This window comes from Bactrocera neohumeralis, chromosome 2 (genome assembly GCF_024586455.1).
Source record: "Bactrocera neohumeralis isolate Rockhampton chromosome 2, APGP_CSIRO_Bneo_wtdbg2-racon-allhic-juicebox.fasta_v2, whole genome shotgun sequence".
Classification (NCBI taxonomy): Eukaryota; Metazoa; Arthropoda; class Insecta; order Diptera; family Tephritidae; genus Bactrocera; species Bactrocera neohumeralis.
In genome coordinates, this window is record NC_065919.1 from 17,826,530 (window position 1) to 17,854,159 (window position 27,630).

The 27,630-nt window shown below is 35.2% G+C and overlaps 1 protein-coding gene across 3 annotated transcripts in view; it reads left to right on the top strand.

Annotated features, from left to right (window-relative positions):
- The window catches only part of LOC126751024 (kin of IRRE-like protein 2), a 513,287-nt gene that overhangs the window by 316,293 nt on the left and 169,364 nt on the right, over positions 1 to 27,630 (top strand). For all 3 annotated transcript variants that reach the window (XM_050460920.1, XM_050460921.1, XM_050460923.1), the window contains exon 3: positions 20,767 to 20,894. In XM_050460920.1, the coding sequence (XP_050316877.1) occupies positions 20,767 to 20,894 (128 nt within the window). The remainder of the gene's footprint in view (positions 1 to 20,766; positions 20,895 to 27,630) is intronic.

Here is a 27,630-nt window from a genome sequence, read left to right on the forward strand (position 1 = left end):
ACAAAAAATAAATAAAAAACAAAATGCAAACACAAACATGGCCTTGAAACTTCTAAGTACTATATAGAGAAATCGAATTGTCGAAAGACTCACTTTTCAATCACTCACTCATTTGCACACGAACCGCACACGCATCTCTAGCTGTTCCATCACAACAAAATTCGATTAGACTGTCAATGCGGAATATACCACATAAAATGAATATATTTAAGGGGGATGCAATGTTGGAGTGGGAGGGCAACCGAGTATTACAAAATTTGCGTCAAATCAATTTACGAGCTGATAACAGCGAGGACTACAACTACTAAAGCGAGCGGGAAAAAACGCACACCAACAACAAAAAAGTAAATCAGCCACAGCTGTGCTTGTTGAATCGCCTAAATTAGATAGTGGAATAACGGATAATGTTAGCGAACAAGCTGCTTTAATATAATAATAACAACAACACGCAGCAGCTGTGGGGTTAGCTTGATACGTCCGTAAATATAGTAGATGTACTCTTGGTTCATTTATTTCTTCACTTCATTTCCATAATGCTGGCACAAAAAATAGATTGTATCTCAAAACTTATGTTTGAATCGCCGAATACCGGTCATCAACCACCGTATTTATCGAATTTAGCTCAGTGTGATTTTTTCTTGTTCCCCAAACTGAAATTGCTGCGCCGTGGGACCGGTATTCAATCGGCCGAAGAGATAAAACAAAATTCGTTGAAGGAGCTAAAGACCATCCCAAAAAGTGCTTATGAGAAATGTTTCGAGGACTGGAAAAAATCGTTGCATACATGGATAGCTGTTAGAAGCAAAGACTTTAAAAAAGTTTGAGGAAAATTTCCTTGATTTCTAATCTAGGATATGGGGTCGTGCATTAGCTTGAAGAATTTGAAATTTTCAACGAAGATTTCAAGCCAGGATTTGATTTTAAACATTATTTTCGTTGTTACTTTCGCTTCAATCCAAATAGATATTTGGTCTATGTGCCATATTAAATTGCGCTCCAGAAATCACCAATTTCAGTCTCCTGAAAATATACGGAATTTCATGGTTAAAAAAGGATAAATATGTATATTTTCCAGAAAGTCAGTCGTCTCCGTTACTGTCTAACCTCTATATATGTTTCTGAGGTGAATTTCCACGTTTTCGATAACAATTTAATCGAGCAGCTGCCATACAACTGTCGAATCAAAATATTTGCATAACCTTTTATGGTATAAAAATGCACCTGTGATGGGTATTAAAGTCTGGATACAGCTGAAGTTATCGTTTTTACTTGTCTTATTTGTAACTCAATTGAATTAGATAAGGAAAAGTGATTCTAAAACATTTAAGGCAACAAAACAAGCGAATTTTCAAGAATTTTTGCTGAGGAAACATTTAAATTTGTTGATCCACTTGTAGACATCTTATGGTATCTTTTAACTGTTTTAAGACTTAATATTAGTAAAAATATTTCTTTGAAAAGGAACTACAGCTGATCTCCGTGAGCTCCTCTCGAAAAAGCCGTTTTGCGAAGATCACGATATCTTGAACTGGATTCTCTGAAATTGAAAAAACCAAACAGCTTTCGTTAAATAATGTTAAATCTAGTAAAGCAAATCGAGGGAATAAGCAAAATATAGTTTTTTGGCAAAATACGGTTTCTAAAAAAATCGATTTTTGACCGAAAAAATAAATTGTTTATAAAAAAAGATTTATTGGTTAACCTCCCAAAAAAGGGACCTAATTTTAAAAATAAAAAAACAAACGGTGCAAAGAATTTGAATTAAATATGTGCAATTAATCTTTAGATAACTGATCTCTGTATAGGTCACAAAAAATGAGTAGAAATCTGATATTTTAGGTGTGACTTTTAGATTTGAAATATGCATTTGTTTTGAAGTGTGTGTTCTAAAAGTAGACCTCGAGCTTGGGTAGCGATTTTTCAGAGCATGATTCTATTAATTTTTTAATGACTCAATATAATTTCAGATAAATGAATATATACAGAAAGACCAGTGTAAACATCTATTTTTTAAAGCATAGCTCATAGACAAGAAAAGCTCGCCGGAGATTATACTTTGCGAAAGTTTCAAAAAATACTCCAGACAAATATTTACACGTGAAAATATACAATATATGAAATATAAAACTATATCTTCTCACTTCACTAACGATAAAAGATATTCGAGACACTGACTTTATGCAGACGCTCTCGTATATATGCAACACTAAGTATTCAAAGGGAAAAGATATCAATATTTCACTACAAATCAAAAGGAAATTCCGCAAAGCAAAAAATAAAAGAACTTCGAAAAAATTGGCAAATATAAAATGATGTGTTGAACGCTTAGAGAGCGCTAAAAGAGGGTAAAGTCACTGCTGGCAGGATATCGACTAACGATTGCCACACACACAGCAGACACTTTGAGGCACGCAATTTGCAATTTGGCCCTTTCTGTGGCACACAGCAAAGTGAGTGTGAATGAATATATATTTTTGTGCATGTGTTGTGAATATTTCGACAAATCTGTGCGGAAATTTGCCATTGCTATTGAATGCGAAATCATTTTTCAATATGCGAACGCGCACACACACAAACACCCGCGCGCTTCCGCAACTGATTTTCTGCAAATATGAATGCGTGCGTGCGTTTGCCTGTGTGTGAGCTTAAGCAAATGTGTTCATAAATATGCATTGCATATATGCTTTTGAGCTTTCGCACGCATTGACTGATGCCATTTCGCTACGCCAATGAGCTATGAAAATATGAATATTGAGCAGGTATTACGCGTTGTGTACTGTATGTGTGTGTATGGGTGGAGCAGAGTGGACCGAAATTTTCGCCAACATCAATAACGGGTGTGTGTATGTGTTTGGAGTGCCGTAACGACTTCTACTCAATTTACAAAAGCCTTGTATGTATGTATATGTATCGAGGCACTTATGCGTGTGAATTTGAAAGTAAATTTACAAATATTGCTTTTCGCACACACACACACACACGTACATTGTAATGTATTTGTGTGTACACTATGTCAAAGTGTACACTTGACATAAACGTTGTTTGCCAAAAGATTAACAGCCCAAGCACTTTGCTGCCACGCGTTTAGTAACGGAAATTGACAGCCGCTTGCAACAGTCGAATTATATTAGAAATGGCAAAGGCGTGGCGGTGAGCTGGAATGTCGCTGCTCAAACAGTTCGGTGTGCATGTATGGTATATACTCTCTAGGAAATTTTCACGACAGAAAGGCAGCTTTTGCCTGTTATACATTGTAACAAAAAAGTACTGGAGCATTCTAAATAAAATCAAAATTTTTAATTATTCATCAATATTCATTTTGTTGCCTACAAAGTAATCCGCAGCAGAATTAATACACTTATGCCAACGATTTTTTCAGTCCTCGAAACAATTTTCATAAGCACTTTCTAGGATGGCATTCAGCTCCCTCAGCGAATTTTGTTTTATCTCTTCGATCGACTGAAAACGGATTTCACGGAGCCGCAATTTCAGTTTGTGGAACGAGAAAAAATCACACGGAGTCAAATCTGGTGAATACGGTGGTTGATCGATCATATTCATTTCGTTTTTGGCTTTAAATTTGGCCACAATCGTAGCTCTGTGCGATGGTGCATTATCATCGTGTAAAATTCATGAATTTTCCGGTCATTTTCGATGGTTGTTCTCACGCAAACACCTCAATATGACCAAATTGAACTCCATATTGACCGTCTGTTTCTTCAGAACAAGTTCATGATGCATCAAACCACGAATGTTAAAAACAACAATGAGCATCACCTTGTTTTTTAAACGGCTTTGGTTGCGACTAGTTTTTTCCCTCCATTCCGATGATTGTTAACTTGTTTGCTTGTCAAACTCATAAATCCATGTCTCATCGGTAACTATAATGCTCCCCATATGGGATCGGAACTGCCACGATCAAGCATGTCCAAGAAACCTATATATGTACGGTACTCTTTATGAAAAAAAAATCAGCTTTGTCGGGGCGAGTCGATCAAGAACTAGTTTTATACCCAAAATATCCAGCAAAATCATTCGATGGGCTCGAGAGAGAGTTCTCCTGCCATCTCTTTAACATTTGTCTGACGATTTTTAAACACCATATTCTTTTATTTTTTAATAATTTCATCAGTTGACCAGAAAGTCGTTTGAAGACTTTGTATATATCATAAATTTCGTTTTTGATAAAACGGAATCACCGTACACCTTTCCCACATTAGCTAAGATCACGCAAAAGAAACTTGGTTTTATAAATACAAAATTTAAACAAATTATTTTTCCGATTTTTTATCTAACCTGTGCCAAATTTGGCTAAGATTTCTAGAAAAGTAAGAAAAAATATTCATACAAATACCTAATTTTGATCCTTCAGTTTGTATGAAAGGTGCATATTTCTTATAGGATTCATAACTTAAAATTTTTGTTAATTAGTTTGGTAATATTTTCATATAATTATGGAGCCGTTTTAAATTTTATGTTATATGTAACTTTGAACAAAATTTGAACTATGAAAGATCATTTCACGAAGATATTTTTGAATATATCCTCGTACTTAGATATATGTATACATTGATATGTTAAGGTTTCCCAGAAAAAGCAAAACAGCGCTGAGTTCAGAGTTTTTAAAAGTTTTAAAGTATAAAAGTTTCCTTTTCGTTGCATTAATGAAACAACTACTTTTGCCTGTTTATTTAATTTTGGAAAATACTGAAAATTAATTCGAATTTTTGTAACGCTTATGTTTCTACTTTATTTGCAGTACTTTTTTCGCCTTTATCTTTTCCGTCAGCATCATATTATTTAAAAACTTTTTTATTTTCTTTCCTCAACTTCTCTTCATTCTCCTCCAATTTTTCCAATTGGGCATTTTCTCATGCTGATATAGTTGTCAGACAGAGTATGTCGCCTTATAGCATTCCATTTATCACATGTTCCGTGAATTGATTGCCTCTTGTGTACCAGTGCTAAATTGCCTGAGACCTATTTAAAAAAGTATGAAATATTATTTATGTCTACGTTCAATGTTAGTCTCTTGCTGCTTTGGCGATTACGTGAGTATAGTGAAATTTATGAATGACTCACCTTAAAAAAGAGTTGTGAAAAGGAATATTTTGTAAAGAGAGGGTTTGTTTAAAATACATATATCACATGATATCTTTAATAGTTTAATAACCAATGTTGTATCTCAGGTCTATTATCGTTAACGATGTCTCTAAATCTGGATAAATTTTATACTTATTTATTATATGTATAAATTTTTATTAAAGTCGCTGCTGTACGGAGTTTAGGGCCACTAATTCATTCTATTATTATCATAATTCGTTGTTGTTGTTCGTTGCTTTTTCAACACTTTCTGCTCTATATATACACTTATGCTGACTGCAAACTGAAAACTCAATTAGCAAAGTCGAGCTGAACTTTGCGGATCTATCGAAAAATTAAATATATTATTTTATGTTTACATAGTTTGATTATTGAAAAATATCTCCCTAAAATAATTTTTCAAAACGCAAATTATTTTCAAAACAGGTTTTTCTTGAAACAATTTATTTCGAAGTTTGACTCGCTGTAGGTCTCACCACATCTACGGTTCTAATGAGTCGATTTCCTTGAAATTTGGCATGAATGTGCTCGTAATACTTCTCTTTGATTACAACCAGGAAAAACTGAAAATATTTTTCAAAATTCGGGAAAATTAAAAATTGAAGAAAAATCGATTTTTTTTCTGCTTTTTATTATTTTTTAATTTTTGTTGATTAACATGGAAGTAATATTTATATCTATCAAAAATCATTTTCCTGAATTCAGTCCTTGATGACACAGATCTACTCTAGAGGCTCATAACTAGTGATGAATCTTGGGTTTATAGATATGACGTAAAAGCCAAAGCTCAATCATCCCAATGGAAGAAGTCGCATGAGCCAAGACCGAAAAAAGCGCGCCAAGCAAGGTCGAATGTGAAGGGTTTCTTAATAGTTTTTTTTTCGACTGCAGGGACGTCGTGCATTATAAATTGTTACTAAAAGGTCATACGGTAAATAAAGAAATATAACTGGTATTTGCGCGAAGTAATCTGCCAGAACCGCCCAGATTTGTGGTAGGACAAAAATTGTCTTTTTCACCATGATAATGCACCTGCTCACGCATGTTGCTTGTGCGCGAATAGCAACACATTAGTGATACCGTAGCCACCGTATTCCACAGACCTTGGCCCCTGTGACTTTGTTTTTTTCCAAACCAGTAAAGGCCCGTAAATAAACGACGCTAGACTACGATTTAGGAAATAAAAACTAGACCGAAGGAGCAACAAAACAATATCACAAAAAAATAATTTTTAAGTGATTTGAGGAATGGAAAAAACGAAGTAACTTTTTTAAGAAATACATAATTCTGGATTCAATGTTATCAAAAACACAGGTCTACGAGTACTACAAAGCCTCCAAAAACGGTCGAGAAATTGTCGAAAATATTAAAAAAGTGAAGGTGTGTTAGAGAGATAGCTAGAGAGCCCTCCCTCTCTCGCTAGTCCGTTCGAATGTTTTTGGTGAATATTTTGGGTACGAAAACATCCGTCGAAAACGTCCGGATTTGTGGAAGAACAATTCAGGGATTTCACATCGAGCCACGATTGCGACCGAATTTAAAGCCAAAAACGCAATGAATGCCATCGATCAACCACCGTATTCACCAGATTTGGCTCTGTGTGATTTTTTCTTGTTCCTCAAACTGAAATGGCCGCTACGGGGTCCACCCGTTTTTAGTGGATCGAAGAGATAAAACAAAATTCACTGAAAGAGCTGAAGGCCATAATAAAAAATTGCTTATGAAAAGTGTTTCGAGGACTAGCAACATCGTTGCTATAAGTGTATTACATCTGGTTGGTAGGCGACAAAATAAATATTGATGAATAATTTAATATTATGTGTTTTATTTGCAAATTCCCGGTACTTTTTCGTCACAATGTATGTCTGTATCAACGCGAACCAGTCTCTCAGTTTAGAGATATCGATCTAAAGTTTTACATACTCTTATTTTGATGAAAACATTCGGCAGGTTACGTTTTGGGATTTAATAATACATAAAATTGCTATACAAAATGCAACTCTGCAGCTTCGAAGTTATCGTTTTTTCTTCATGTTTTGATATGTTGCTGTCATAAACTTGAGTAAAACCTTTTTCACTACAGGGATCATTTAATGCTCTTCCATCTGCATACTAAATGCCCTGCAGCTAATGCCCTTCCTAGGCAAAAACGAAAAATTCATGAAACCTGTTTTCGCTATCATGATAAATTTGGCAATTTAACAAATCATCTTGAATATTTGATTTGCCAGCAGGTTAAGAAATTTATCTTTATTTCGCCTTTTCACTGCTTTGTTGCCACACATAACCTTTAGCCATATATACAGCAGTAGTTTCTTATGTGTATGTGTGTGTGTGTGTGTGGTGGGATAAGAGCTTAAAGCAATAACACATAAATAATAAAATGAATATGCAGATGTGTGCGTGCTAGTGCGAATGTGTGTATAAAGCAACACTTGAAATCATTCGGTAAATGATATTTGTGGAACGTGTTCGCCACAGCTCACTTTTAAGCTGCTATACATATAAATATTTGTAATGCGTGTTTTTCGCTGCAGACTCACTTCTCTCTACTTGCTTCAAATTTTATATACATATATACATATGCGCATTCATATATATGTACATATATACATGTATATGCACGAAATATTCTCTCAAATAGATTATAGCGATTTTTCTTTTCACTTCAGCTGAGTTTTCTTTCAATTTTTCATTTGCCAATATTTCTTACTTATATTTTTGAAATATTTTGACAGATGTCAAGTGTGTCAAATGCATATTTATTTGAGGTTGCAGGCGAATGTCTTTAGATATGATGACAACGTTGCAGAGAGCTCTTCACACTGAAGTTATATGTCATACTAAAGTATATACTCGCGTGGCCTAAAATATACACGTTTTACATACATATATAAGCGCATACATATAAACTCACATGTGTAAAGTCACAAGCTGTAGTTGTTCGTTTTCGTGTGGTAAAACAGCTTCCTCTATCATGTCAAACCTGTTACGGATATTCACATCGATGGCAACTACGCGCTGACGCTTCCCGAGGCATGCCAATGACATGCTTCCAAATTAATTTTTATAAACTCGAAGAAATGAAGCGTTTTTCTGTTATTTGGCATTTTTTGTTTTGTTGAATTTTTCCATTTAAAATTTAAATTTATTAGTGTCGCAAACAAACACCCAACTTTAACTCGAAATCCACATATTTACGAAAAGTTACAAATACATACCATACAAATTAATGCTATTTAAATGAAGAAAAAACTAATTTTTCGAAGTTTGCGATCGGCCAACACTGCTGCAGTTTCACTTTCGATATTCGTACGAAGTTTATCAATCGTCGCTGGCTTCTTAGCATAGACCATTGACTTGACGTCTCCCCACAGGAAATAGTCTAACGGCATCAAATCGCACGATTGAAGCGGCCAATTGACTGGGCCATTTCGTGAAATAACACGTTCACCAAACTTGCTTTTCAATAAATCGATTGTGGCATTTCTCAGTGTAACTTGTGTCGCCATCCAGTTGGAGCCACATATTGTCCAAGTCCATATCATCCAATTCATCTCATAGCGATTCCCATCTACAGTAACTTGCCGGTTTTGGTCATCAGAAGTACGGCCCAATCACGCCGCCGGCCCATAAACCGGTCCAAACCGTAATTTTTTCAGGGTACAATGGTGACTCATGGAGTAGGTGTCGATTGCTGCCTAAGCAATAACACATATTTTGCTTATGGACGAAGTTATTCAGCCAACAATTAGTCTTATCACTGAAGGTGATTTTTCGATAAAAATCCAGATTATTTTCAAGTTGTTGCTCAGCCAAATTCACGAACATACGATGATTCTGGTGGTCAAGCAACTTCATTTCTTGCCTCTATTTGATCTTGTAAAGATGCCGGACAAGATATTTGCGCAAAATTCGGCACAGCGACGTCGCAGAGATGCCCAGCGTTTGAGAATGACTTGCAGGAGACTGATTTGGGTCTTTCTCAATTGATGCGCCAGCGACAGCAATATTCTCGACACTACGGGCTCTAAACACCCAATTATTGATCTGACAGGACGATTATAACGACCATAAATTGGACCTAGCGCTCTCAAAGTTGAGGCCACTGACTCCGAATTTCGATAGTAAATTTTAATAATTTCGACTTGTTGTTGGATCGTACATCTTTCCTTGATGAAATGGCAAACTGATGCTTACTGATGAGAAATGTCAAAAAAGCGGGAAAAATATGGCGTCGTTTTCGCTATCGATCTACTTTTATAGCGCCCCTATTGAAAAATTCTTTATATCTCTACGAGAAACAAGAAATATTTACGTAGACAATTTTCCCTCTTTTCATATTGCAATTTTTAAAACTTCTTAAGTTTTGTCTCTTACATCAGAGTTCGTGTTCGTCGATGCAGGCTCTCGAGTTAGCGAGAAATGTGATCCAGTGCTAACTCTGATTGAAACATCGCTCGCTCCCTCTCTCTCTCTGAGCCGAATTTCGAAGATGTCTATGCTGCAAAGAGATTCTTCAGCCTTTTTTATAATTTTTTTGATCTCTTCACCGCCGCTACATATCTGGACTTGGTTAATGTAACCCAAATTTAAATTAGTAAGGCATATATATATAATTATATTGTACGCCTACCGCACCTTATTATAAAAATTCAATAAATGTAGAAGACTCCATAGGAGTTTCCATTCCTTTTGCAACTTTACTACACGATATTGTTTTAAGCGTTACAAGAAAGCGGAAACAAGAGTGGCTCACGGTATTCTGAACTATGTACTATAAGTTTGTCAGGAAGTTTGCAATACGAAAAGTTCTTTAAGTACTGGCAGAAATAACCAACGTGATGAACTGACTCTTTCACCAATCTATTCGACTGTTTGTATATACTCGAATTATTCCTACAGTTTTTGAGATATCGATTTGAAATTTTGTACAAGTTTCTTTCACTACAAGATGCTGCTCATTTGTCGGAATCACCAATATTGAGTCACTATAGCATATAGCTGTCATACAAACTGAACGATCAAAAACTAGTTCTTGTATGGAAAACTCTTTAATTTGACAAGATATCTTCACGAAACTTGACACGGATTATTTTCTATGGCAACGGTACAAGTACTGCATATATTTTACAGATCGAACAACTATAACGTATAGCTGTCATACAAACTGAACGTTTAAAATCAATGTCTTGTATGGAAGGTTCTTTAATTTAACAAGATATTTTCTCAAAACTTGGCACAAATTTATTATACAAAACAGCGTCATAAACTGCGTACATATTGTTCAGATCGGAATACTATAGCACACAACTGCCATATAAACTGAACTATCAAAGTCAAACTGAAAATCTCACTATACCATTTGTTTTCAATAAAAATTGCAACTATGAAGGGTATTGTAGCTTATAGTCAACATTTTTCTCTAGTTATAATACCTTAATTGACCATAATAAAATAGAAAAGTGTGGAAATGAGCGATTTTTATATACAACAAGCGCCTCTGTAGTCAAACACCACCCTCATGCATGCTACATTGGATGAACAGCAATTTTCTTGCACCCGAAATTAGCAATAAATAATGTTGTTGCCCTGCAGACTTTAGCGCTTTTGTTTGTTACTAAAACGTTGCGTCCTTTCCCCCGTTTTCTTCTCGCAAAACCTTTAAGATGCCGCATATCTTGTCAGCTACTTGAATGCGCGCCCGGCTTGTATTGTATTTATTACCGTTTTATAGCAAAGTTTCGCGCTGTACTTGACGTGGCGAACTAACTAACTGTACTATAAATTACCACTTTTCATCGAGAATTTATGTTAATTACTGGCAATGTTAAATACCCGCACAACTTGCCGCAACGCTTACCGCGACAAATCCGCTACACTCATTAACATCATTTACTGCGCACTTGGCGCCGGCGGCTCATCGCTTGCGTACCGTTGCGTTTGCATAGATACGAGCCGACGCATCTACTTAATTGTGCCCATGTGTGTATGTGTGTTTTGTGTATAACTATACTGTATATATGTATAGTGTATGTATTTATATGCCGCTTAATTACAGCAATTTAAGCGCAAATTTATCTTCAAAAAGTAAATGTCATGAACCAATCTAACGTTTCAAATAAAGAACCGATGAGATTTTGCAAATTTTATGCGTTTTTTTTTTTTTTAAAAGTTATCAAGCTATTAAAAAATACCCTATATAAGGACTAACATTTACAGCAACAATTAATGTAATGGAAAATAGTGAAATGGAAAAGCGTCACCACCGAAGTTGAACATTTTTATTGAATCGATGGTCAGCTAAGAATAAATATTTGCAAAAAGCCGTTACCGTTAACCTTTAACAAGCGTAAAAAATAAAGTTTTTTTAGCGAACAGGTATTTTTTTGTGCAAGAAATCTTCTTAAAACCTACCTTTATATTCACCGATTTTACTTTAACTACCCAATGAGTAAGCATATACATAGTCGCCTAGAGAGTTGGAAAGGTTCAACGAGAATATGCACTATTTCATCCAATTTTATGACTCAAAATGCAACTCAACGGTATTCACGATTATTTCAATATTTCGAATTAATTACATCATTTCGGCCATATCGATCCAATTTATTCCGATAGTGCTGCTGAACTTATTTCAGTCTCAAGCATCCTCAATTCATATTCGAACATCTTAACTTTCTAGTTGCCGAAATTTTGCATTTATTTCTTTTTCATTTTTATTAACTTTACTAATTTAGAATAATTTTAGCTGATAAAATGAATGCTCTAAGAAAACCGGTCTGAAATGACCCATAATGATCCAACAAAGGGTTAATATATATACGTTCTTATGACAGAATGAACATTTTATACCTTAAACAGGGTTTTTTAGGTTTGTCATAAAGCGTAAAACGAAAAAGAAGACATCGGAGATACTATAAAAACATATCTACTGATAAAGAGTCTTTTTGTATTTCTAATCAAACTTCAAGTTTTTTTTATACTAATACTACTTAGTCGATCACTTTTTGCCATTTTTCCGCTAGAGACATTATTCCATCAGTGTAAAACGAAATTTCGAAATTTCCATAACGAAAGCGAGCGAACCACGAACTGATACAGCATCGTCTCCGTAAAATTCATTGGTGACTTGTGTGGCATTCTTCCGTTTTTTATACAAAAATTTCAAAATATAGCGAATTTCTTCAATATTTTCACTCATTTTTAAATAGCTGCAATCTTTTTTTAACTTTCCCGGATTTAATAACGACTGCAACGACAGCCACAGACAAAATACGAAAAGACTTTTTCGACTACCCTACAGTCCAACAAACCGTTAGCGAACTAATTCCTTAGTTTTTGAGGTATCGTTCTGAAATTTTGCACACGTTCTTTTCTCTCCAATAGGCTGCTCATTTATTAGAACCACCAATATCGGACCACCTTAGCGTATAGCTGCCGTATAAACTGAACGATCGAAATCAAGCGCTTATATGTAAAACTTTTTCATTTGACGAGATATTTCCAACCAATTTGGCATCAGTTATGGACCAAGGTAACGGCGCAATCTCTGAAGAAATGATTTGGATCGGATCACTATAGCATATAGCTGTCATACAAATTGAACGATTAAAATTAATTTGCTGTAAAGAATATTTTACATTTGTAAAGGGTATTATAGTTTCGTTGCAACTAAAGTTAACGTTTTTCTTGTTTTTTAATACGTTTTGAGTGCCGTGAGCACGCGGCATTGAATACTTGTATGTTGCTGACAGTTCCGCTTGTAGACGCTATGCTGCCAAATACATTGTATGTCAGCAACACATGGACTTGATTGATTTTGCTTGACATAAAGTGAATAAAAATGCATTTCTGCGTACATTTTATGTATATCGAAGCGTTTTTTTTTTTTTGTAATTTTGAAATTGTGTTCATAATAACAACTTTATATTGTTGTAATTTTGAAATTGTGTTCATAATAACAATCTTATATTGTTGAAATTTTTAAATTATGTTCATAATAACAAAATACTAGAAAATATATGTAAGCGATATTTTCATCACACAAACGACAAAAAGCTAGAGTGTGTAGAAAGACTATCGAAAATATGAAACAAAACTTTAAAATATGCGAAAAATGAGAAAAATATAAAAAATATTATCTTTAATATTTTACACGCAAATCTAAGATCTTGAACACAGAGATTGCGTATACGCCATGGTGCTGGTAAAATGTGTGACACATTACCCCATTTACTTCGTATAATCAAAACAGTTCTTCTTCATATACAAATATATATGTTCATTTGCCATATCAACGATGCATACATACATATACATCTATTATACACATACATACTACACGCACACGCACTCCTGTCAACATAAAAGTACAAGAGTGACGCGGACTCCTTCCTGCTCGCCATCACTTTTGATTGAAACCCGCATTCATTTACGCGTCACATGTCATAGCCTGCTGCTGAGCAGTCATAATAACAATAACAATAGCAATAGCTATAAATAAGTGAAAGCTACTAACAACAACAAAAATACAGTACCATAAAAAATGCTATGAATATCAATGGCAAGAAAGCGAGTCCACTCACTGACGGCATTTTTATTTATGCGAGTTTATATCGATATATTTGAGTATGTACATAAGTGTAAAAATAAGTGTAGAAGCTACAGCGACGTTTTTTGGCAGATACAAAACTATATAATATATATAAATATATATATTTTGCTCAGTTTAGTAGGAAATAGTTAACAAATGCGAAAATTTGCATGTTTTATTTGTGTATATTTTTGCAAAAAGTTGTCTAAATATAATATAGCATAATAAAAAACAACAAAAAGTAAAACCTTATATATATAACGCATTAGGGTGCGTAAAAAAACGATTTTTTCGCTTGGTACTCCGCGAAATAGGTTCGTAGACACCTCCAAGAAAGACCGTCCATGAATGAGCTCTTAATTATATTGGGTCCTTAGCAAGCGAAATTTTTTTATTTTTCCGAGCTAATGTGTCTATAGTATATGTAGTTTTACTACCACCCTAACCTATCATGCTACCATACATACATTTGCATACGGAAACTAGTTCACATATATATGTATGCGTGAATGTCTGCATATACAAATTCGCATGTATAATCGTGTGCGCCACCCACATGTGTTGCATGCAACAAAGTATGTATTGACAAATGATTTATGGCGCGTGATTGACATTCGCCATTTATTTGATTGCTGTGGCGTCCATTGTGGCTGATGAATACGAAGAAGCTATAGTTAACGGGTCATGTAAGTGTATTGCAAGTGACGTCACAGAGTAGCGCATTCAGTATTATTTTTGCTTTAACTGAACAAATTTTAGTTGTCTTTTTAATACTTTCAAAGGCGGGCTCGTTTTGAAGGCTTATTCCTCTGAAAAATAGTAAAATAAATTTTAAAATTTTTTTTTATTACTGAATTAAAAAAATAAAAACAGAAAGGCAAACATTTTCTTGATGAGCCGAACCCTAAACCATAAATCGAAGCAAGCTGGTAGCACTCATAGTTGAATTAATTTGAGAAGTTTGTAAAATAACATAACTCAAATAAACTGTTTTCTCAAGAGTTCCTAGCTATCAATACGAGTGGTGCAAAGTCTTCAAAGATGGTCGACAGATCGTTGAAGACATAACTCGCTCTTGACGACTTTCGACCTCTTCAACTGATGAAAATATTAAAAAAGTCAAGGATATGGTACTTAAAATCGTCAGGCAAGCGTTAGAGAGATGGCAAGAGAGTTCTACATCCCTCGAGAATCCGTTCGAAAGATTTTGGTTTGCATTTGGGCTATGAAACGCGTTCTTGCTCGACTACTCCGATAAAGTTGATTTTTTTTTTTCAAAAAGAGCACCGTACATAGAAAATGCTTCATCGTGCGAATTACAATCCCACATTCATGATGAACATTATAACTGCCGTTGGGACATGGGTTTATGAGTTTGACACGCAAACAAGTTAACAATCATCGGAATGGAGGGAAAAACCAGCCGAAACCAAAAAAAACCACACCAAAGCCTTTCAAAAATCAAGGTGATGCTCATTGTTTATTGTTTTGGGATATTCGTGGTTGGGTGAATAAAGATTTTTTTTTTCAGAGAGACAGACGGTCAATAAGAAGTTCTATTTAGCCATATTGAGGCCTTTGCGTGAGAACATCCGTCAAAAACGGCCGGAATTGTGGAAGAACAATTCATGAATTTTACACGATGATAATGCACCATCGCATCGAGCTACGATTGTGACCGAATTTCGAGTCCAAAAATGCAATGACTACCATCGATCAACCCCCGTATTTAACAGATTTGGCTCCGTATGACTTTTTCTTGTCCCCAATTTTTTTTTTTTTTTGATTACCCGTTTCCTGTCGATCGAAGAGATAAAACAAAATTCGCTGAAGGAGCTGAAGGCAATCCCAAAAACTGCTTATGAAAAGAGTTTCGAGAACTGGAAATATCGTTGGTATAAGTGTATTACATGTGATGGACTTTGAAAGCGACAAAATAATCAAAAAAGTCTTGCGGTATTTTTATTGAATTTGTTTTTTTTTGTTTTTATTGAAATTGAAATGAATTTTCGATGACTTATGCCCAGCTCTTGACCGATGCTGCGGCTGCTACTATGCCTATCTCTTTCGACCAATTCAGCGATTTTATCGCAATTTTCGACCACAGGCCTTCCGGAGCGTGGCGCATCTTCGACCACCTCTACACTAGAACGAAAAAGTTGAAACCATCGTTGTGCGGTGGAAATGGAAACTTTATCGGGTCCATAAACTGCACAAATTTTATTGGTGGCTTGAGATGCATTTTTGCCTTTATCGTCTCTTTTCTCTTTCTTTATTTTGCTCCATGTTTGCGACGCTATAACTCACGAACGACTTAAAAGAAACGACAATCAATCAAACACGTGTTAGCGCGTGAAATGAGCTTTCCAAAAAGGTATAGCATGACCCGATGCGACGAATAAAACTAGAACTACGCGCTTGCAGCGCCAACTAGCGAAAATACCGCAAGACTTTTTTGACAACCCATTATATAATTATAAATAATAAAATATTTTGCGTTTTATGTACAACTTCCGGGTACTTTTTTGTCACAATTTGTATTATACATCACGTAAGGTGGCTACGTCCGTGTGTAATACGAATTAAGTGAGGTAATAATGACCTTAATACTAAACAGCTCTCATTTCAAACACAGCCTTGCACACAGCAAAATAATTTTCATTTAAAACTTTTATTAAGCTGGCAACCTTGTCCAACTTATATGTATATGTTCAATCACATAAATTTGAAAAATATTAAATTTCTGTATCCATTGTGTATAGAAAATTTCCAATTTGTTATATATAGTACATCTGAAAAGTAATAATTTTGTAAAAAGTGGCAACTCTTAAATATAATTATTTTTCTACAAAACGTATTTATTATACCCTAAACGGCGTATATTAAGTTTGCCACGAAGTTTGTAACACCCAGAAGGAAGCGTCGGAGACCCTCTAAAGTATATACATATATAAATGATCAGTATGTTGAGCTGAGTCGATTTAGCCACCTCCGTCTGTCTGTCCGTCTGTCTGTATATCGTTTCGAAATTTTGTAAACGTCATTTTCTCTTCAAGAAGCTGCTCATTAATCGGAACTGCCGATATCGGACTGCTATAACATATAGCTGCTATACAAACTGACGATTGGAATCAAGTTTTTGTATGGAAAACTTTCACATTTGACAAGAGATATTCACGAAATTTGGTATAAATTATTTTCTGAGGCAACAATGTATACTCTGAAGAAATTGTTCAGATCGGTTAACTATAGCATATATCTGCCATACAAACTGAATGATCGGGATCAAATGCTTGCATGAGAAACTTCCTCATTTGACGATATATCTTCACGAAATTTGGTATGAGTTATTGTTCATAGAAATAATGTAAACTCCAAAGAAATTATTCAGATCGGATTACTATAGCATATAGCTTCCATACAAACTGAACACATATTTACTGAAAGAAATGCAGCTGTGAAGGGTATATTAGCTTCGGTGCAGCCGAAGTTAACGTTTTTTCTTGTTATATAATCTAATAGATTATACAATTTTTGCCATTTTCTTTTCAAATAATTTTTGAAATTTTATGCTACCCTTTGATAATTATCATTCAAAAATAATATTTTTTTTCTATGAATTTTGAGCATTTTATTCTGCCACTCTCTACACTATAAAACTATTTAAAAACCTTTATTTACTTCAATTAGCACAAACGTTATCACTATGCTTATAGGTATAATGGCCATAACGTGGCTGAATAGCACAGTAATTCTTTAATAGACACACACGAACCACCACACATACATACACACGCTTGCAAATAGAGTTATTGATACTGCTGCATTTTTATTGGCATTCGATTATTTAGTTCTTCGTTAAAATTTTCCTACACTGAATATGCATAACACATGCAAAATATACATATGCATATATATTTGCATAAACAATTTTCCTTTTAGCGTTATCCATTATTCATACAAAAATGAAGCATTTCGTATAGTTTTTTCGCTGGCATTGTGTTCATATTGTGCTTTTGTGCTCAGTGAAGCTGCAAATTTATTTTATAAACGATAGCAATCATCATCATTTCATAATAAATTACCGTGGCAACGCGCGCCAACACACATAAATATATGTCTCTAACCGTATAGATGTATGTGTGTTTGTAATCGAATGCATGAAGTGTGAATATAAATAAATATGGCAATAAATGCACATACATACACACTACTCAATGGTTGTGCTTGAATGAGTGCGAATGAATAATAAATGCCCGACAATGCAAAACGCCGTGAAGTATGCAAAACAAAAGGTGCTGATGCTGCTTCAGGTTCACTTGACAGCTATTGTGTTTTGTGCATATTGTTTGTCATCGATGCGAGTGCGATGAGTATTACATTTTGACAATTACATGCAGATAAGATGAAAACAAAAACAAAAAAAAAATTGTTAAATAATATCGGCATGGAAATGTAGCCACTCTGAAGCTGAGATGAGATTGTGTCGAAGTGTGGAGTAAGCACGTCAGTGGCGTTCTTTTGTAGTTGAAGGACAACATTAATTTTTTGTATACTTATATTTATCAATGGCAACGTAATAGAAACGCTTTGTAAACCGATCCACAGTGACATACACAAAAACTTGGTCATTGTTAGTCGTCACATGACATTAGAATGGTCAGTTTTGACAAGAAAGTTTGACCTTGGAACACCAACAAACATGTCAATAAGAAAAAATGTTAGCTAAGCCTGCATTAAAGCTATAATACCTTTTACAGGTGCATTTCGTAAAGCATAAAGGGTATAAAAAACTGTTTATCTTGATTTGGATCGGTCAATTTGTATGACAGCTAAATGTTATAGTACACCGATCCGAACAATTTGTATAGAAATTGTAGCGCTATCTTGGAGAACTATCTATGCCAATTTTCATGCAAATATCTTATCAACTAAAACAGTTTTCCATGAAAACACAAGATTCCGATCTTTCAGTTTGCTTGGCAGCCATATGCTATAGTGCTTCGATTTCGGTGGTTTCGTCAAGTGAGCAGCTTCTTGGGGAGAAAAACATGTGTGCGAAATTACAGACCAATATCTCAAAAACTGAGAGACTAGTTTACATTTATACAACCAAACGGTGGAACATGAGAAATTGAGTATTTATTGCTTATGATGCACTACATCATATTACATATGCTTATGTAGCATAAAATTTCACCTTCCACTGTCAGATATAACCAATATATAACCATTTTATAACCAAAACTCAAATTTTTTTTCAATATGAGTTTATGATAACCAATATATAACCATTTTATAACCAAAACTCAAATTTTGTTTCAATATGAGTGTATGATAACCAATATATAACCATTTTATAACCAAAACTCAATTATATAACCAATATATAACCATTTTATAACCAAAACTCAAATTTTGTTTCAATATGAGTTTATGATAACCAATACATAACCATTTTATAACCAAAACTCAATTTTTTTTCAGTATGAGTTTATGATAACCAATATATAACCATTTTATAACGTTATTTCGCATTTTAGATGTCGATATAGTCTATAAATTCTCCGACTTTTCCTTGTGGGTGTTACCAGCTTCGTAGCTTTCCTGAAGTCTTGCTTCCAAAAACAAGCAATGTTTGGAATAGTAAATTAAATCTCAAAGGAATGTTATTATTACAGCAGGTGCTGTTGAACCTTTATCATAATTTCATGGTGGGTGTTTGTCAGAGGTCTGACTCAAAAGACTTCTGAATTATGTCGATTATTCGACAGAAATTTTTGTTCGGCTGGCTTCACCATTTCTCTGAAGATCAATTATTTGAGAGGACTATAAATGTATTTATGGTATCAGAGAGAGATAGAGAGACATGGAGATAAAAAGAATGATAGAATAGAGAGAAGTGCACAATCTATATCTATCTACGAAAACAGCTTGAAACTTCAATCAAAAATCTACAGATTACTTTATCTGTACTTCCATATAGTCAGGCAGATACCTCAAGATTACGCTCCTAATGAGATAATTTTGATCATTCGGTTTATTTACGCTATAGTGGTCTGATCTGAACAATTTTTTCTTGGATGTCATAATTGCCTTTAGAAATAATCTAAGGCAAATTTCGGAAAGATATCTCGTCAAATCAAAAAGTTTTCATGCAAACACTTGACTCCGATATCGGCGGTTCTAACAAATGATCAGCTTCTTAGGAAGGAAAGGAGAGACTAGTTCGTTAGGTAGTCGGACAGATGTTAAGATATATATTTAGGTATATATTTCATATTGTCTTCCTCTTTTTCTTCTGGGGAACCCTATTCGACATATAAAGAGCGGCATACACAAAAATTCCACTTATTTACTTTCGGTTTCGCGACAAATTTCATACATCTCTGTTGAGGAATCAAGTTCAAGTCTAAGAAACTATATGTAATAGCTTATATTTTCAAGGCATTTGATTGCAGTCGGAATACAGTCCACCCAAGTCTTCGAAATTAAAATTCAAAGATTGGGTATATCTGATAGTATTTATTCAATCACCTCTTTGTTTTGAAGTGTGACTTTTATTTTGAATCGAACATAAAGCAACAACCTTCAAACTAACTAATTAAGAATCGCTTGACAGTGGTGGTAATGAAAGCTGTCAAAGGAAATGCGTTAAGAGCATTTGAATTGACAGGCTTGCATTTAATGACAGCTGTCACACTTTATTTAGTGTCTATAATGAATTGGCATATAGAAGTAATAAGTTGAACTTACAAAAAGGAGGTCTGAATTTTCTTCTAAAAATAATAGCATATTTATTTTTTAAAAGCTTTTATAATTATTTTTTAAATACTTTAAAAAGGGCTATCTTTACCAAGAAGCACCTAAGCACTAAGAATGAAATTATTTCTGTTTAAATACAAGTAATTTATAAGTGGAATTATTTATATTTAACTGCACACATTTCGTTGCCAACGACCCTTGATATCCTCCACACATATGTATATGTACATATAATATCTACAAGCGCATGCACTTTATTTATTGATTTATTGACTCATTTGTGCCTAATTCTCCAATTCCAGGAACAAATTGCTTTCAAAGATTCTCAGAACAGCCAAAGTATTCCGAAGTGAATCCGGGTCAGGACGCCTTACTAACATGCAAAGTAATCGATAAGCGTGGCACTTGCTCGTGGCAGAAGGATAACAAGGTAATTGCATATTTTTACAAGCGTCAATGGTCTGACAAATAAAACACAGTGTCATAGAAAATATTTGCAACAATTTGCTTCGAACATAAACTAGTTAACGGCAATATGCGCCTGCTCGTCGGGTGGCGGTCAGTTTGTTGCTTGCCTAACAGTTTATTACTTACTGACATATCTTGAGCAAATTTATGGATATTATTTATATTGTTGTTGTATTACCTAGTTGAGTTGTCTGTTTCCTGGAAATCATTTGTATAAACACATGCATTCTTGCATATGTGATAAGCTTGAGAAGGGCTTGCATATGTGCGATAAAGTAATTTATTGGTAATGGCACAGCGGAGGCTAACATTGTGCCATCGGCAGAAAGTGGCACGTGACAAACGGTCGTTTTTGCATTTTGAATATTTACGTTTAAAATTTCTAAGGTTAAATTTAAGTAATCCACCTGTCATAATCAGTTCGATATTCGTACGAAGTTCATCAATCGTCGCTAGTTTGCTTGCATAGACCATAAACTTGACGTAACCCTACAGAAAAGAGTCTAATGGCGTCAAATCTCACGAACGAGGCGGCCAATTGACAATTCAGGCCAAAAATATTAGGTTATCATTGAGCGGTAGCGATTCCCATTCCCAGTAACGTGCCGGTTTTTATCATCAGGAAAGGAGTACGACCCGATGACGTCGCCGGCCCATAAACCGCACAATACCATAATTTTTTGGGATGCAGTGGTGACTCATGGAGTATCGGTGGATTGCTGCCTGATATGCCGTATATTTCGCTTATTGACGAAGCCATTCAGCCAGAAATGAGCCTCATCGCTGAAGTTGATTTTTCGATGAAAATCTAGATCATTTTCAAGTTGTTGCTCAGCCCAATGCATGAACATATGAAAATTCTGGTGGTCAAGCGGCTTCAGTTCTCAATTTGTCAATTTGATCGTGTAAGGATGTGGACAACGCTTGAGAACGACGTGTGTGAGACTGATTTGGGTGTTCCTCAATTGATGAACTAGCGGCAGCAATATTCTCGACAGTACGGACACTTCTTTGCCTCACTGGCACGGGAACATGTACTGTACCTGTGGGTTCAAATTTTCGACTAGACGCCCAATAGTTGATCTGACAGGACGATTACGACGATCATAAATTTTCCGTAGCGCTCTTAAAGTTGAGGCCACTGACTCCGAATTGTGGTAGTAAATTTTAATACAAGGTGTGTTTCAAAGTAAACAGGACTTTTTGAATCTGGCGCCCCTGGTGGCGCCATCAATATGTCGACTCGTGCGTTAGAATCTGCTATCTTTATCGATTGTCCAGTGAGAATTTCATGACATTTCATTGATTGGAAGTGAAGTTATTGCGTTTTAAGTGTCAGTACGTTTGTGTTATCGGTGCGAAAATGAGCTTCGAACAAAGAGCCAACATTAGATTTTGTTTTAAAATTGGTAAAACTTTTACCGAAACGTTCCAATTGATGAAAAAAGTTTATGGCGATGATTGCCTACCCCGTAGCAGAGTGCACGAGTGGTTTCAACGTTTTCAAAGTGGTCGTGAGGACATAAATGACGATCAGCATGTGAGCCAATCAAAATCCGTGATCACCGGAAATTCCATCGATGTGCGACTGTGCGTGAATTCATCAAAAATCAGCCGAAATCATCATTGCAAATCATGGAAATGGAATTGAACATTTCCAAAACATCGATTTATATGCATTTTGATTGACATTTGGGCTTACGAAAGGTGTGTGCACGGTTTTTTCCGCACAAATGGACTGATGACCAAAAATTGCTCAGAATCCAATATTCGAAGGACAGATTATTTGACCAAAAATCACATTTTAACCATTAACCACTCCCCGTATTCACCTGATATGGCACCGTGCGACTTCTTCCTTTTCGGAAAAATGCGTTTGCCCATGAAAGGAGAGCGTTATGCAGACGTAGAGGCCATTCAAAAGGCTTGCACCGGCATACTGGCGGCCATACCGGTCAACGAGCTAAAACACTCGTTCGACATGCTTTTGGACCGTGCAAAAAGCTGTACTGAAGCAGAAGGAGACTATTTTGAATAAAATAAATTGATTTTGCCGAAAAAACCACTTGTTCTGTTTTTTTTAAGTCCTGTTTACTTTGGAACAGATTCTAACGCACCAGTCGACATATAGATGGCGCAACCAGGGGGCGCTAGATACAAAAAGTACTGTTTACTTTGGAAAGCTCCTTGTATATTAAATATATATATGGTAAGTTATATGTATATGCATTTCTTGGACCTAACAACTGAACTCCGGCTGGTATCGCACCAAAACTGGTCTATGCGCGGTTTATTGGCCTACCAGATTAACCTAACCAAACTTAACCTAACCTACATATGCATACAGAAGTATGACAATATACCGATTTTGAGAGTGCTAGTAACTAGCTGTAGATATATATTTTTACTTGCATATGTAGATATGCAGTATTACATAGTTGAAAAAGTAATTACTTTTACGATATCTGGTTACAACAGCAACAACAAACAAGCAATTATTATAACAATGGTTGTACAAACTATTTCTGGTAGCCAGTGTTTGTACATACCCTTATGCATAAAAACACAACAGGAAAATTCGCACACATACACAGACACAAACAAAACATGAGCACAGTTAGCCACAAAAGTCATAACAATAATCATAATAATAACAACTTGCCCAAATTAAGCTCAGCTGTTGTAGCAGCAAAAATCGTAACCAGAAAAACAAAAAGTAACAAGGCGACCGCCATGCCCTCACACACACACACACGCATCTACACATGTATGCATGTTGATTTTGATTATTCATTTTGACACGATATTTTATTTCTGCAAGCAAATAAATAAAGATCTGCATTAATTTGCCACGTCCACATGTGTGTATGTGAGCATATCAGCATTGTTATGTAAATAAATACAACACATGTGTTTATATAAGCCATTTATATACCAAGAACAATACCAACAAGAATACCAAAAATACGCCATATTTTAAATAGTGGCGGTACATGAATGTAGCGGAGCTTAAACGGCTCACTCGAACATCACTTCACACTGCTTCGCCACGACTCATGCTCATACATAGCTGTAGACGACACAAAGGTGTGACAGGTCGTATGAGTATTTCGTGGCATACATTGAATATGTGTTCTTCACACACACATTCTCCGTTTCCATTTCGCTTAATTTCTCATGCACTCGATTGCACATACATATATATACATGTGTATGTATGCACATGTTTGCTCTGCATACGCTCCAAATAAGTAAAATAACATCAAATATTTGTAAGTCGGCGCTGCTATTTTGATATCTCAGCTATTTCTGCTCCGAATGCATAACGATCATGTGCATATAGCATATATGTTCGTAGAGTATTTGTTCCTTGTTGTTATTAATACATACATACACATAATATATATATATATGCATGCAATGACCACTGTTCACATTTGCATATTTGGCAATGGGAAACAGAGACGTTCCACGGAGAGAGATTTTGTATGATGTTGTGGAAAATATTTGCCAGTCAGAAATCAGAATTCAGAATGCAGAACTTTTGAAAAATTTACTTTTAAGATTTATATTATCAATTCTCCAAGTACACAGCTATAAATATACCATATTTACATGGTATGAAATATAGCATTATGTTTATTAATTATAAGTATGTGTAGAAAGTAGAGAGTCGAAATTGTCATAGGTGGACTATAATATACCATATAGCTTCTAAACGTACAAAATAACTAGGTTAGGTTAGTTAACACAACCGATCCTTGAGCAAGAAGCGCAAAGTTCTCATATTTGCCAAAAAAAAATTTCGGGTTCGGCTGCAACCGAGCATTTTATAATCTTGCAATTTGCAAAAACCAAAGCCGGGTAAATCCTTTCAGTTGCAGGCAAAACTTGTGTTGCAAAATGTTTTGAAAGAACTCAACTTTCATTATTCGACAAAATTATGAATGGATTATAAACAAATTTGGTACCGGATAGACTAACATTGTGATAAAAAAGCATGCGGAAATTGTAATTAAATATTTTTATTAAAATAAATAAAAGTAAATGAAATTTCACAAAAATATATTTTGCTAAGATGGTAGGACTGCCCTTAATTACTATGCCAAATATAAGCGCATTGACAGATCAACCAGTTTGTTTAAAGCAGCTGCTTAAGTAGGTACATCTCAGTAGTGAGTTGGGATTTTTACAATGGATAAAAATATCGAAGAAAGACTTTGTCTCAAATTTTACATTTCTTACCAAATTTCGTGTGCGGAATCGTTGCGAATGTTGGAAAAGACTTACGACAATACAGTTTTCTCGAAAACACAAGCCTACGAGTGGTATAAAGCCTTCAAAGAACTTCAAATGTCGAAAGATCGTTGAAGAAATGCCTCGTTCCGGTAGACCTACGACCTCTTCAAGTAATGAAAATAGTAAAAGATGATGAAAGTATTGAAAGAGTGATATGTGTAAAACGTCATAACATATGGACGAGAGTCATCCTAATGTTTCAAAATCTTGAACATCAGTTAGATGGCGCCTAAGGCAAGTGTTAGAGAGATGGAAAGAGCGCTCGACATCTCTCCCGAGTCCGTTCGAAATGGAAGGAAAAAAACTAGGCGAAACCAGTAAAACCACGCCAAAGCCGCTCAAAAAACAAGGTAAACTATGGCATATTTGAGGTTTGGTGCTTTGGAATTTGTTCCGTAGAAACAGACGTCTCAAAAATTGTCTCGGGATCATACTCAAAGATCCATGACTCGTCACCTGTGATTACGTTATGCAAAAATTGGGAGTCACTTTCATACATATTCAAATTTTCTTGGCACACTTCCACCCACCGCAATTTGAGGAGGAGGATTTTTGGAACCCTCGTCGCACATACCTTGCACATGTTCAAACGCTCCGTCACAGTGTCATGAACCACAGATTTTGAAAAATTTAACATCTGGGCAATTAATCGAATACTTAGTCGACGGTCTGAATTCAAAACGCGGCGGAAGATTACTTTCCGGCCATAGGCTGTAAGGAGTTCTATTTGGTTGGATTCAGGCATTTTCGTGAGAACATCCGTCGAAAATGACTGGAATTGTGAAAAAGTAATTCATGGATTTTAGACAATGGTGACGCAGCATCGCAACGAACCGCGATTGTGACCGAATTTAAAGCCAAAACTGCAATGAATACCTTACATCAACCACCGTATTAATCAGATTAGACTCCGTGTGTTTTTTCTTGTTCCCTAAACTGAAATTTCCACTCAGTGATAAGATAAGAAGAGATATATAAAAAAGAATTCGATGAGTGCCTCGAGGACTGGAAAAATTATTGGCATAAGTGTATTACATCTGGTGGAGATTACTTCGAAGGCGACAAAATAAATATTGATGAATAATTAAATATCTTGCGTTTTATTTACAATTTCCGGGTACTTTTTTGTCACAACGGGTATCGAAGGTCATTTACTAACTTAGATTTTTCAATAAAATTGAATCGCGTCAAAGAAAATTAAATTAAAATCATGCTTAAATGGGAAATACGAACTGAACTAAATGCGTAAAACGTCAACCAAAGGATTTGATCCTTCATTATATTAAGAACATACGGACGAGAGTCATCCTAATGTTTCAAAATCCTGAACATCAGTTAGAGGAGGTCTAAGGCAAGTTTTCAACGAACAATCAACAGCGACTTTTACATAGCGTTATTGGACCATTTAAAGGACGAAATCGCCGAAAAGTGGCCACATTTGAAGCAATAGAAAGTGCTGTTACAACAAGGCAATGCACCATGTCACAAGTCAGTGAAAACGAAGACGAACATCCATGATTTAAGCTTCGAGTTGCCTCCACATCCTCGGTATTCTCCAGAGCTGCCTCTCCAGCGACTTTTTTCTGTTCTCAGATCTCAAAAGAATGCTCGCTGGAAAGAAATTTTCGCCGAATAAAGAAGTTATCGCCGAGACCCAGGCCTGTTTTGAAGTTAAGGACAAATCGTACTACGAAAATAATATCGAAAGGTTAGAATGTCGCTTTAATCAGTGTATCACACTTGAATAGAACTGTGTTAAATAAAGAAACGAGTTTATTGAATTGAACTGTTATAATTAGCCGCTTTCATATAACTAGGAAATTTAAAAAAAAATCAAATCAAAATGTCAGTATTTCTTTCGTCAGAATACTCAGCGCCACTGACACATTTGTACTAACCTAATTAATTCCAAAAACGCAACTTAAAATTGTGATTGTTTCTTTCTGCATGCCAGCATAATATTATGCTATGCAGATATACCAGATAATACAACAAAACTTGCAAAAAAACTCCGCAAGGATAGCAAAAGCATATGTATTTTAATGCACTTTTGTGAAATGAACTCTCGAAGAATTAATGGAAAATGTTTTGTGAGTAATTGTTGCATAACAACAAATCTGCATTGAAATTTTCAATGCTAACTACATAGATATGTCGTAAGCAAAAGCAAGCAGTATGCGGCAATAACACAAAACAAGTTGTCCTAAAAGAGAAAATGCAAAAATTCAGACAAAATACAAAAATTCACAGAAATGAATTTCTCAGCCGACTCTACGTTCTCTTAAATGCTTCATATTTGCTTCTGCCAACCCTTTCAAACGTCCACGTCCGCAAGCGTGTAACAATTTCAAAATGAACCTTTGCTGAGATGGAAATATTTCTCAAATTGGAAGTTGTGC